The sequence below is a fragment of the Bidens hawaiensis genome, unplaced genomic scaffold (genome assembly GCF_021521415.1).
Source record: "Bidens hawaiensis isolate Kalapana, Puna unplaced genomic scaffold, B.hawaiensis_p1.1 tig00011868_1, whole genome shotgun sequence".
Taxonomy (NCBI): Eukaryota; Viridiplantae; Streptophyta; class Magnoliopsida; order Asterales; family Asteraceae; genus Bidens; species Bidens hawaiensis.
The window spans coordinates 122,301-135,955 of NW_027491949.1; the positions used below are offsets into that span (position 1 = coordinate 122,301).

Genomic DNA, 13,655 nt, shown 5'->3' on the forward strand with positions numbered 1-13,655 from the left:
CCACAGTAGCACTGTTATTTATTTATTTTTATTTTTATTTTTTGTTCCATTGAGTTTGGACACCCTTCAATTAATTGAAAACGTTACCACCAAACAAAATTAATTGAATTACATAAAAGTACAAAATGGTCATGCAACAAAAGCATATATATGATGACGCATCCGTGGATTATTTGTTAACAAAGAATGAGAAATGCAAGAACAAACAGAACCCAATATCCAACATACCACATATATTTCCATACAGCAAAAACCAAACACATAAATCAAACTTCCATGCTTCTATCTTGTCTTCCCTCCAAATCCCCTTTCCCTCCAACCTTAACCACATCACTTGATCTCCGAACCGGCGACTCCACCTCAAACCGCCTCCGTACATGACCAGCCGCCACAGCTCCACCATAACTACTAACATTACTAAAAATCAATGCCACAATACCAACAACCGCCGCCACAAACGCCGCCCCAAACGACCGATTAATATTCCCTACACCACTCGTACCAATAGCAAACCCGACAAACGCCCCAAGCATCCGTACCCACGAAAACCAGGCCGCGAACACACCTTCTTTACCCGAAGGCGCACAATCCATTAACAATATCCGACTATGCGCGTGTAACACACCTGAAGCCACACTTTGCGCAGCCGCAAGAAACAACACGTGATTATTATGCCAATTCTCATTCCGGTAGTAAAACCCCATCCCAGAAGTTAACGTGGATAACAAGAAACCGAATATTTGCATTTTAACGGCGTCAGATTTAATAAGTTTTTGTAAAGGGTGTAATAATGGAAGGGCTAATACTGAAAAAAAGAAATAAGTTAGCCAAAGGAATAATATGTCTTTTGGAGGTGTACAAAGTTGTCCGACAATGTAAAGTACGCCGCCAGCAAATATACTCATTGTAGAAAACGAGGAAAGAAAAACACCAACAAGACTTCCAGCCGCATGTGGGTAATTAAAAATTGAAATGAAATACCTAGAGGACACTCTAGTGTTACTATTAATTAATGATTCTTTACCGTTTGATCTGGCTGCTGTTATAATATGTGCAATTCCCGCAAACCATAATATACCACTAAATATAGAAACAACCCATAGGCTAATAAAGCCTTCAGAGTTACGTAGCATGTAGTAAGTAAATGACGCGATGGCGGCGGCTCCAAGGCAGCCGCCAGCCGTCGCATAAAGTGAGAGCCAGCTGGAGACGGCTTGGCGGTTAGGGAATTGGAGTTTTCGGATAGTGGCGCCCACAAAGCCGCGGACCATGAGGCCGAGGTGGCGGTTGTGGAAGGCTGAGCCGACGGCATTGGAGGCGACAATGGCGGCGACGTAGGGTGGCATGATCCACACGGTTTTGATGGCGCCGGCTGGGAGGCAGAAGCTAGCGCCGATGGCGGTGGCGATGGCGGTTATGAGTTGGGAGTTTGGACGGTGGTCGAGGTGGATGGAGATGTAAGCGAGTAGCGGTCCGGCGAGGATTAGGCCACAGAACCAAGAGATTGAAGTCCATTCTAATGGAGAGAATTTCAAATTGCTTATTCTGCCGTATGTTAATGCTTCAAACCTGAAATTAATCAAACATGTGTTGTTCAGAATTTAGATGATCTAGTCAAAATTTTATATCTATTGTATAATACTAGTTTTTTTAGATAATCACAAAAATAATGTAGTTTTATATGTGGGATATTCTTTTGACATAACCAAAGCAGCACTAACCAAATAGGCAAATATCACATAAGTCATAATTCTATGTGGGATATTCTTTTGACATAACCAACGAAGCACCGAATATATTATATTTCCGTAATTTTCTCATTTTTGACAAAAGAAAAAGAAAAAAAAAGACATAAATCTTATATTAGGATCGTTAGATCCTATGTTGTGTTGATCTTTGTAAATTGTCAACTGCAATTAACTATGAAAATCATAAGTTGCAAGATTGGATTCCTAATTTGCAAGATTTAACAAACTTATACTAAATTGGGATGCTTTGTTTTAAAATGAGCATTTGAATACGTATTAAATTCAAAAGGATACGAGACTTACAACATGGTTTCCTTTTTTGTGCAAAAAAAACCTTTATCATTCTTGTACCACCCCCGAGTCGGTTCTGGTGGCGGGTTACTAAAGCTTTGACTGATGATGAGCGGAAATATGACAGTAAGAAGAACTGTGTGCGTAAAATACGAACAAAGTTCATAAAGGCACCAACTTATAACCTCCCCCTTTGTGGGTTTATCTTCATATTCCTCATAATCTTCAATCTCAGTTTCACTCTTCACCTCCACCGTCTCCATGGCTTTTACATCCATTGAGTGTTCGCTATCATCGTCGTCCAATGTATTTACGTCGACCGAGTGCCCGTTTTCATCGTGCTCAATGGACCGTGGTGGTGTGGTGGCTACTACATTTGTCTCTTCGGACATTTTTGTTATTTGAGAACAAATATGAAATGTTAGGTGGTGGGATGGGGTTTAAAAATTGGTGTATGAAATGAACAGCTGTGGGAGGGGAACTATCGAGAGTTTTGATTTGGCTTTGTAATGTTCAATTTCATAGGTGGTATAACAGCATCGATTTTTTTTTCTTGTTTTTTTTTTTCCCTCATTTGTTTGATAGGTGTACTTTATAACGTGTAGTGATGTTGAATGAAAGCATAAATATATATTTAATTAAAGAAAATAATATATGTATAACTTGTTTAATATATCATATTAACATTTCACAAGATATCAAGTCGATGAGTCTTAGGGTGCTATCACTTGCTATAAAATAATAATACATAATATTATAATAACATATGCGAATAAGATTTTTTTTTATTGTTGTTGATGGGATCAGCAACATATGTGACGCTATAAGCCTTTAGCCTGAATGCTTCGGGTGCAATTTGTGTTCAAAAACTCGATGGTTCATATGATTCTAAAAATAAGAGATAGGCGCATACACATAGGAAAATAAGGTGATGGCTAAACAATTTGTTTTTAGGTCGGGCATTGTGACTAATGACCACCCCACCTCAACACCTTGTTAAACAGAAAAAAATAAAAAGAAAAATAAAAAACAAAGACGCGTTAACCCATGCCGCTCCAAGAAACATGGGCGTCAAAGCGGGGGCACCTTTATTTTCCCCTGAATTCATTAGCGTGTTTAACGTCCAAGAGGGCTAGATTAGGTAGGTTGACCCCCATGCATCAATCAAACTTTTTTTTTCTCTTTTCATTTAATCTCTACTTAACTCCCATAAGTTCACATCACATAGTTAAAGGGCCTTTTTTTTTCTGAACGACTACACACACATAAACCACCATCGATCTATCCTTACTCCTAAACCTAAACTACTACAAAATAATCTACTCTGACGCTAATGTTTGAGCCTTGGTCTTCACTCACAAAGTAGGAACCTTTACCACCTAGCCAATGCTAGAATAGCTAGTTAAAGGATTGGTTAGCTAGTTAATTGACTCCTGCTTACGTGGCTTTGACATGACGTTTTAACTAGAGGTCTTTAGTTAGCTCACTACACATATAGCCTACGCTCTGTTTCCGAGTTTCATTTACAGATGGAAAGGAAAGGAATGGGTGGAAAGGATTTGTTGTATTCCTGAGTTTTATTAAAGGAATGAAATAACAAAATGTGTATTCCCGAGTTTCATTAAAGAAAAGAAAGGAAAGAAAAGATAAGAGAAATAAAAAGTAAGAGGTGAAGGATATCTTTCCTTTTAAAATGGAAGGAACTGAGGAAAGAAAGGAAAAGAGAAGAATGGAAAGAAAAGAAAAATAAAGAAAGAAAAAGTGAAGAATGGAAGGAAAGGAAAAGTATTTATTTTCCTTTCCTTTCCTTTCCTTTCCTTTCTCCCATTATTCTCTCATGAAAATTTTACATTGATTGTATATTATAGTTGTTCAAGAATTAAGTCCACACATACTGATTGTATATTTGTATATTATATAGTGAATATTGGTATGATAACGAACTGAGTTTAAAACGGACCTCTCACAACATAACACGCAAGGGAAGCGTCTAGTTACTGATTAATACCTTAATAACTAATTTTATGATGAAAGATGTGTGAATCTTAGCAAGTCCAAATTTCATTTCAAACTAGCGTACTGTACTAAACCGACCTTTTTAATAGATTATAACTATCAATAGCCAAGTTGCATTTTACCATGTTCCCCAATGGTAAAAAAAACTAATCATATTGGAAATAAAATGGTTCATTGCGTGAGAATGAAAAAAATTATGTTTGGTTGCTCAATAAAATGGAATCAACCATTACACATTGAATCTTATTTCATCAAAACAACTCATTTCCATACCTGTTTTTTTCTTTTTTTCATTTCATTTTTCTTTCATCCCACTTTCTCAACAACACCATCACTAAACAACAACCACCACTACCATCTCCCCTGCCACAACCTGACCCCCACCGCCACCTCCACCACCTTACCACCAACACTACCACCGCCGCCACCACACCTCCACCATCGTTGTCGTAACCATCGCAACCATTGTCACCACATCTGCCTGGCCATAACCACCACCACCACTATCGCAGCCTAACCACCGCCGCCACCACCACACCTCCACCATTGTTGTCGTAACTACCGCAACCATTGTCACCACCTCCGCCTGGCCATAACCATCGTTGTCGTAACCACCGTTGCCGCCACCCCAACATCACCATCACTACCAATGCTACCACCGCTTGACCATCGCCACCCCCCACCACCATCGCCACAACCATCACCCTGTCGCCTGACCGCCACCACTACCACCGTCGCCATTGTAGTTTTATTTTTGGCAACAAAAAATTTATTTTGAGATATATGTGTTTTTATTATTTCTATTGAATTCTTATAATTTTTTGGATACCTAACAACATAAAGTAATAATTCATTTAATTTCAAAGGCTAACCAAACACTACAAATGAATTGTAATAGGCTATTATTTAATTCTCTTGTCAATTTCATTCAAATGCCCATTTCATTTCCCCTTCATTTCATTACCTCCAGTCAAACATAAGTTTTTAACTTTTGTTGTAGTTAATGTTGTTTATATACCGCAAAGATGTCACTAACTGCAAACGCCGTTGGTTAGAAAAAAAAATTAAGGGGATTACATGTAAAGTTTTCTATTTCTAGTTACAACTAACTAGTTAACTTATAAGTTATAACTAAAACCCTCGACTAGGGTTTAAACATACCTGGAGTACAGTCGTTGGAATTTGGCGGTGGCAACAAATCAAATGGCCAGCGTGTTACGGCGCCTTTCGCTGAAGGCGATCGGATTCACTTATCATCCTACTACTAGCACGTCCTATTTCACCACCAGAAGCCTCCGGCATCCGTATCTTCGAACCTTGTGCTCCGTTTCGGCGTTGAATTTGGACAATCGCGTTCCCGCCACCATCATCACTGGCTTTCTAGGTTCTGGAAAGGTCCGTAATTATTCAATTCCTGGCTATTAATTTGATCATTTTGTTTGGTGCTTACTTCAATTGAATTGCAGACAACTCTGTTGAATCATATTCTCACAGCTCAGCATGGTAAGCGGATTGCTGTCATCGAAAATGAGGTATACAATACAAGTGCACTTCATTCACTTGATGTTATTTGTGCATTACTTGTTAATTCAGAACTATTCTGTGTTTTAGTAAAGGTTATAAACGAGCCAGCTATTTTCGAGCTCTTTTTCTAAGCCTCGAACTCGGCTCTTGAGTCGTTTTTTCAAGCTCAGGCTCGGCTCGGCTCGTTTATAATTTATATATGCTTTTAATTATATTTTTATATACTGAGAAGAACATAAATATGAGCCAAAGCTTGATTCGAGCTCGGTTGTGCATTGTGAAATTAATACATAGAAGTCTATAATTGGTACAATTTCATAACACACAAGGCCTAAACGAGCTTCCTATACAAGACTCTAGCCTGGGCTTGATGACTAAACAAGCTTTATTTGAGGCTCGGGCTTTGCTAGAGCTCGAAAAGGTTTGGCTTGTTTTGAGCATTTTATCGATCCGATCTCGAGTAGCTTGGCTAGTTTGCACCACTTGTTTTAGTGTTCCAGTTTTTATTCTATGATATATATATATGCTTAATTATGTATGGTGTTGCAGTTTGGGGAGGTGGATATTGATGGTTCTTTGGTGGCTAGCCATTCATCTGCCAAAGAGGATATTGTGATGGTCAATAATGGCTGTTTATGTTGTACTGTGCATGGTGAGCTTGTCACAATGCTTTTGGAGTTGGTTAAAAAGAGGCGAGATAAGTTTGATCATATAGTGATTGAAACCACAGGTATGCACTATGCAATTTGTTACATGTCTGATGACCAATATGAATTTTTATTATTGTTTGTTCAACTGTTTTAATTTCATTTTGAACTTATAAATGTGTTAGTCTTATCTCTTGTGGTAGTCAAATGAAAGTATACACTTTGTTTCATACATTTGCAGGCCTTGCAAAACCTGGACCGGTGATTGAAACATTTTGCACGGACGAGCAAGTTTCTCGTTATGTGAAACTTGATGGAGTTGTTACTCTGGTCGACTCTAAGCATGCTATGCAGCATCTGAATGAGGTGAAACCGAGATTTGTGGTAAACGAAGCAGTGGAACAAGTTGCATATGCAGATCGCATTATTCTCAACAAGGTACTTCTTTTACTTTGTTCTGTTGATCAGTTATACTTTTGCTTAATTATTTTTATCCAGACTGTTATTAATTTGTGTTTAATAATATTGCAGGTAGATTTGGTAAGCGATGCTGACTTGGAGGCTTTGACAAAGAAAATAAAGGTTGAGTTTTTTTATGTCTCTAGAAGTAGAACAGATATCTTATTGAATAGGAAGTTCAGAACTGAACACAAGAAACTGCAAACTGATTACATGCTTTCTTCCCAGTAAACTAAATCCCAATTCTCACAGACTCCTCTTTGTGCCAACACTAAAAGTCTTTAACCACCATATAAAAAGAACATACCAATTACAAAAGTGAAAGACCCTAACACCCTTCTAACTTGTTAATTACTGTCACATCTGACAACACTGATGGATTTCAGTAGAATATAGTCTGGTAGGATTGGGTTGAGGTGTCACTTGCACTGGAGCTCAGTCAACTTTTAAAAAAGTTTGGTTTAAGTCATTGAACTCCCTTGTAGTGTAATGGTTTAATTGTTGGCATAATTGAAACTTGAGAGTGTATGGATTTAATTTCTATATAGCAGTCTAAGGTTTCAAATTGATTAAGCAAGGGATATGTAATGATTAGTTGATGTAGTAAAACGGTTTTTGAGTTTTGCATGTCAGTGCCAAGAAGTTCTGTTTTTTCACTTCACAGTAGATGAATACTAGATTAGTTTTCTTTATAGTCATTACTTGTAAATGACTTGATGTGGAACTGAAACTAAATAAATACAGGAATCGTTTTATCATATAGTTTGTTTTCATTAGGAGGTCACCTATGAGGTGTTGTTTAAGAGTATAACCAAATGGCATCAGTAGGTAACCTGGAGAGTAGGAACTTGAATCAGGTGCAACAAAAATGAGCATGAACATCTTTAACTAACTCCAAGATGGAAGGATTACAGCAAACAAGTGAGGAAAAAAACCTGTATGGGAGAGCACGCCTGTGCCTTTTAAGTGCCTACCAGCAAGGCAGTGATAACCCTGTAAAGTTACCGGAATCAACAATCTGGCCGCTTCAGGAATGTAAACCTAGACAGTGACTGGAATCAAGTGCAACAACTCGGTGGTGACTGTAGTAATATATTCGGATATTCCACTTCATTTATGATTGATTTGTCACTCAATTTGAAATCCTTCTATAGATTCCAATTTCTTCAAAATTCCATTCTTTTTGACATTTGGACAATTTTAATTCCAAATCCAAATCTTTGAAATTCTAGTTCTTTCGAAAAATCTGTGAACCAAACGCCCCCTTATTCAAGAATCAGGATCTTCTATGAACTAATCAGTCTGACTTGTAGAGATTTGATAATTCAAAGTTCTCACTTTTAACTCCTTGAAAATGTATCTAGCTCTCCATTCTCCAAGATCTTTTCTTAAAGTTTGATGATAAGCAGGCCATCACTTCAGATATATCATTAAGAGTTCTATACTCCTATCACGCTTTTGGTATCACCAACAGACAAAGTAGGTCAGAAATATTTTACATACCCTTCGCTGTAAAGTGATTGAACCAATAGTGAGTGTTTGTGGGCGTGCATATATGTAAATGGAAAGGGTTCTTGTCTTGTCTAGTTATTTGTGGTTCTCTGATGAACCTTCTGCTTTATATATAGTTATACACATACACACACCACTAATCTTGGCGTTGAAAACAGATGGTGGGGGTAAGGAGGGTATGCGAGGCAACAAAATGCCATTTGAACCCCCACTTTTTTTTTTCTATGGCACTCATTATATCTGTTCAATCTCACCAATGTGGGACATGGAAAAACATGCCAAACTCCACATGGGTTTCTTTGAGATGTATTTCATTACTTTAGATCTTTGATAGATCTACTTTTAGTGCATATAGAACAAGATAAATCTGAGAGAAGAGTCATTTCAATATGCGGTTTCTATTCTTGTTCAGTTACGTGCACAATAAATTACCAACTTATCCACTTTAGTTAAGTTGGCTGGTCCATATTTAAACAACAATCCCTACACTAACAACGATGACACTATTAGTTACGCACTCCTAAACGTACCGTAAGTCCGTAACATACTTATATAGAACAACTGAATCTCATTATTTATTGCTTCAGGCCTTCAGCTCATGCTCTGACATGAAGAAATCTTTTAAATGTATTATTTAAATTTTAATTTGGATTCTGTGCAATTTGCAGCACATAAATGGAATGGCACAGATGAAACAAGCTAAGTTTGGCGATGTTGATATGGATTTTGTGTTGGGTGTGGGAGGCTACGATCTTGACAGGTGATGCTTATATAATATTTCTTTCATATGTACGCAAACACACTCAACTATTATTCTCTTATGCATACGTGTCTGCACACACATTCACACCATATTATTTGTTTCTTATATGCCCTTATGGAGATATAATTCCCACATATGCAATAAAGCTTGTTGGTTATTAAAAACATAACATGTGTTGCTTATATATATCTAGCTTTTTGGTTATGCAGAATTGATTCTGAAGTTCCATCAGATGGTTCTCACTGTGAGAATCACACTCACGAACATGGTCACGGTATTTATCCCCTTTTCATTTTTATGCATGCTTCGTTCAGGTTTATTTTAATAGTTAATTATATAAATATAATCTGGTTTTTAAACAGAATGTCACCAAGGGCATCATCATGATCACAAGCATGATTCTGCTGTATCCAGTGTGAGCATTGTTTCTGAAGGAACTTTGGACCTTGACGAGGTAATTAATATTTAATACACACACGCTTCAAAATCGTTTTTTTTTTCTTTATTTAAATAAACTTAAATGCACATGATCCATCCAGCTTGATGATTGGCTTGAAAGGCTGGTCGAGGAAAAAGGGGACGATCTTTATAGGATGAAAGGAGTCTTGTCAGTCAGTGATTCCGATGCGCGCTATGTCTTTCAGGTTCGATCTTCATTTCTAACTAACTATGATTATTTGTATCGTTTAACTAGAAGTAAATAAAACATAAATGTTGATGTGTTAGGGTGTGCATTCCACTCTAGATGGGTGCCCAGGCAAAGCATGGGGTCCAGATGAGAAGAGAGTTAACAAACTTGTATTTATTGGAAGGAATTTGGATGAATCTGCCTTAAGAAAAGGCTTCAAAGGTTGTTTGGTGTAATTCTCTCTTGCCTCTTTCTTTCTTTCTTCTTCTTCTTCTTCTTTTTTTTTTTTTTTATAATAATTAGTTATAGCATTTCTATAAGTATAAAATTTCATCAACACTTAGATCTTTTTGTATTTTATTAGAAAAACATGATTATCAAAAAGTTAACTAATATATACTTGTCAACGTAAATATTTAAATTTATAATTTTTTAATAACTTTTTAATAAAATAAAATGATGGCTAGTGGACGTTAATGATTCACACGTAGCATGTTTGTTACTTTGACTGTCTCGATATAATCTACTCATTGTATGAAAAGAGTATTGGAGTAGTATCAACGTCAAAACGATTTTTTGTAAACCCAAGTAAATTTCATTTTATATTGTGAGTTTAAATTTTTAAGATTTACATTAAAGGTGTAACCATTGTCTATTTTTATTTAAAGAACTAGTATTAACACCCTGTGTTGTGGTGGGGTGTAAAAACGTTTTTTTGAAACAATTGTTGTATAATGAATAAATATGAGTTGTGATTTAGACAACTAAAGACGTAAATTTGAAACTTGCATTCCTTCAATCAGACACGATTGTCATTTTCAGAGGTGTTAAACCGTAAAAACCATAAACTAAAAAAAATACCAAATAGAAAACGAAGATAAAACAGGAAAAACCTTTGGGACATTTTTTTGTTTGTGGTTGTACACTTGTACTCGGAAGTACATGGTTGTTGGGTGCCACTTGAAGTGAGAGTCTGTGGGATTCATTTGTTTACTTCTTTAAATATGTAGAAAAAGACATGGGAAGAGAAACTTAGCTTGCATTCAAACTTGATGTAAAAAAAGAAAGCTTGATGTATAACTAATGATGCACGCTAAGGTTGAAAATTGTATATATATATATATATAAATGGTTGATCTATACAAAACTAAACTATAGTTTGATTTATTTACTTGGGTCACCTCAACTTTGTTAATTGGTTAATTTGGGTTTATTCCAATCGGTCAACGGGTGAACAAAGACAACTATTATAAAACTTTTTTACTTAAAAAGGTTCAATTGGAAACAAAGACCTCGTTAAGATGTCTTGAAAAGACTAAATTTATTGAAGTAATGATAATGATTTGGTAAAGAATGATGAGATGAGTTGCTAATTAAGCATATCTTTCTGTTCTACACGTAACAAAAAGAGATGTATTTATTTGTGAAGAAATTGAGTGGCATATAAAAAAAAACCTAAAAGAGTTTATTTTTTGTTTGTCGTCATCACCTAAATGTTGTCGTTACCGTCGCCACCACCTACACTACCTTCGTCACTCTACAACCACTAATGATGATAGCGAGATGATTACAACAACCTGATCCCTAAAGTATGATTCTCAAAACATCCAACGGTAAACTAATATACACTCTTACATGTAAAAGAAAATTCAATCACCGTGATGATCGTGAATGATGATCTAAATGATGAATGTCAAAACTATAGTTTATAGATCAAGTTTCCATAATTTACATGATTATTTTGTTAACTTTCTATCTAAATTTACATACATATGCTAGACCATGGCCAATGCAAAGGTGTAAAGTCAATATGCATTTTATCGTGCCCGTGCCAAATCACCATGTCCCTCATCTTTTCTCCATTTTGTTGGACTCGGTCTGCCCAAGACACATGTTATTATTGATGTGGCTAGTACGTTATGATCCAAGTCGGGTCATACCCAATAACAAGCTAGACAAACACCGATAATATTTGTTTATATATGATATGATCATAAGTAAATAAATATTAACACGTATGTTATTTGAAAAGGGTTTTTAAATACAATGTACTTGTGAAATGAATAAATCATATGGATGATTTATACTTTGAGAGAGAGCATTCCATAGTGTTATTTAAGATGGTTAAGTAACAATATGTGAATAATGTTACCTAGCATGTTGCAAATATTGTGTTATATTTATAACGCAATGTAACAAGTTTTATAACTATATTAATGGAAAGTTATTAAAATAATAATAATAACAAAGAAGGAAGCCCCCCCCCCCCCCCCCCCTCCTTCTCTCTCTGTCTCTCTTTGTATTATTTTATTATTATTTTCATGTTAGTGGGTGCATGCAATGGATTTCATTGGTGGACTTGTGAGGTGCCATTTTGAAAGACCAAAAACACACTCTTTCTCTCCTAACAATTTTACAAGATACAAAATTTTTCTCTCCATCTTTTCTTTCTTCTTGAATTCGGCCAAAAGGAAAGGAAAGGGAAAAAGGATTATCAAGTGTTCAAATCCTAGCTACAAGGTGTTTGTTTCAAGGCTTGAAGGGTATATAAGCTTGAGGAACTCCTATTTTGAAGTTCTAGCCTACCATTCATCATCTCATTCACTTTTCTTTGGTTTTGAAAGGTAGCCTTAATATGCATGGACTTATAGTGACATGCATGTGTTTGTTAGTATATATTTCGTATATGGATCTGGGATTGAGTTTGCATGTATAAAGTTGGTTTTATACACCTAAAATTAACAAGATTTAAAACATATATCCGCTGCATTTTTTATAAAAGTAAGATTTTATCACTTTAATAATCTTGTTAAAACCCAACATACTTCTCTATCCTCCACTCATTCTCTCCCTTCCATTTTCTCTTTCATTTTCACTCGCAATACTCTAAACGCAATGCATTTCACAACAAACACCAACCTTAAATGCACCTCATCTCTAACGCAAGTCTTTCAAGCGCACGTGCCACATCACCTGAATGAATGCAAGATAGATGCTTTGCATTATGGTCTTACTATAACATAACAATAAGATTAAAAGTCTCTAGGTTGGAATTTTATAATGATTAAAAATGGTGCACCGAATTTGATGTAATGTGTGAATATAAGGAGGGTGGTGACACGTGACCGCACGAATATTCCACTCCGCTTGTATGCCGGAGAGAATAATCCACGCTGGCACCGTAATCACCTACTCCCCAACACCTATACACCCACTTGTGTTCTTCTTTCTTCATAATCCAACGATCAAGATTGCACCTAGTGTCCACTAAATGACAATAGATTATCCTTTTTATGATTATTTTTTTTATAAAATAAAAAAAGAATATAAGTCGGCAAACAAATGTCATGTTGTTTCAAATTCGTCGCCGATCTTTCCTCTCGATGTTCCCCGTCCACATCATAACTCATTGTCGTTTCTCCCACATTTCACTTTCCTAAACACCTCAAATTACCATTTTACCCTTGCTTCCTGTTTTATACTATTGGTTAAGTTGACCCGGTAATTTATATCATTCTCATCATTATTCTTTCGTATGTTTTTCTTTGGCTTACTTCGAAGTATTATGTAATATTTTATTGCTTTGATAAAATATTATAGTGTATGATATGATCATGTAGTGAACATATGAAATGAGAATTAATGGTGGTGTATCTTATGGTGAATAGTTCATTAATGTTATAGGACTTCAATGATTTGATATTGCCGATCCTATAATTGAAATAATGATTAAAATATTTTACCTCAAATTCTCATAAATTTCATGACAAACTAGATGAAATAAAAGTGTCTCAAAAAAAAAGTAAATATTTTTGCTCAGCGACTTTTCCTTGATAAATTACCGACTAAAACAAATCTTTCAAATAAAGGGCTAGACGTGTCGTTTTTTTTTTTTTTTTTTTTTTTTTATGTTTGTTTTGTTCTAGAGACATTGAAACAGTTCTTCGACTTTTTTACATGTTGTGAGATAGCTTCTAAAGCTTGATAGTTGGTGCTATCTTGGCTTCACTTAGTCAATGAACACTATAGAACCTAAGAATGATTATTCTTGGTTGGATCAAATTCAT

General features: G+C 35.8%; 2 protein-coding genes across 2 annotated transcripts; one reads left to right on the forward strand and one right to left on the reverse strand.

Moving 5' to 3' along the window:
• Positions 1–254: 254 nt before the first annotated feature.
• LOC143539374 (uncharacterized) lies at positions 255–2,520 on the reverse strand. Its single transcript, XM_077032709.1, has 2 exons — positions 2,052–2,520; positions 255–1,569 (listed from the first exon to the last, which is right to left on the reverse strand). The coding sequence occupies exons 1-2, from the start codon at positions 2,429–2,431 to the stop codon at positions 267–269; spliced, it is 1,683 nt and encodes a 560-aa protein (XP_076888824.1). The 5' UTR covers positions 2,432–2,520; the 3' UTR covers positions 255–266.
• Positions 2,521–5,258: 2,738 nt separating this feature from the next.
• LOC143539396 (uncharacterized) lies at positions 5,259–9,831 on the forward strand. Its single transcript, XM_077032732.1, has 10 exons — positions 5,259–5,450; positions 5,522–5,587; positions 6,129–6,309; positions 6,468–6,664; positions 6,758–6,808; positions 8,866–8,957; positions 9,170–9,234; positions 9,323–9,414; positions 9,500–9,604; positions 9,687–9,831. Exons 1-10 carry the CDS (start codon positions 5,259–5,261, stop codon positions 9,822–9,824), a joined length of 1,179 nt encoding a protein of 392 aa, XP_076888847.1. The 3' UTR covers positions 9,825–9,831.
• Positions 9,832–13,655: the final 3,824 nt, after the last annotated feature.

Bases quoted from the DNA above. Each gene is read 5' to 3' on its own strand.
- LOC143539374 (XM_077032709.1), bottom strand. From the start codon at position 2,431: ATGTCCGAAGAGACAAATGTAGTAGCCACCACACCACCACGGTCCATT. The intron at 1,570-2,051 runs GTAAGTCTCGTA...GATTAATTTCAG, and splicing joins ACAAAAAAGGAAACCATGTT to GTTTGAAGCATTAACATACG.
- LOC143539396 (XM_077032732.1), top strand. From the start codon at position 5,259: ATGGCCAGCGTGTTACGGCGCCTTTCGCTGAAGGCGATCGGATTCACT. The intron at 6,665-6,757 runs GTACTTCTTTTA...ATAATATTGCAG, and splicing joins ATCGCATTATTCTCAACAAG to GTAGATTTGGTAAGCGATGC. The intron at 9,235-9,322 runs GTATTTATCCCC...GTTTTTAAACAG, and splicing joins CACTCACGAACATGGTCACG to AATGTCACCAAGGGCATCAT.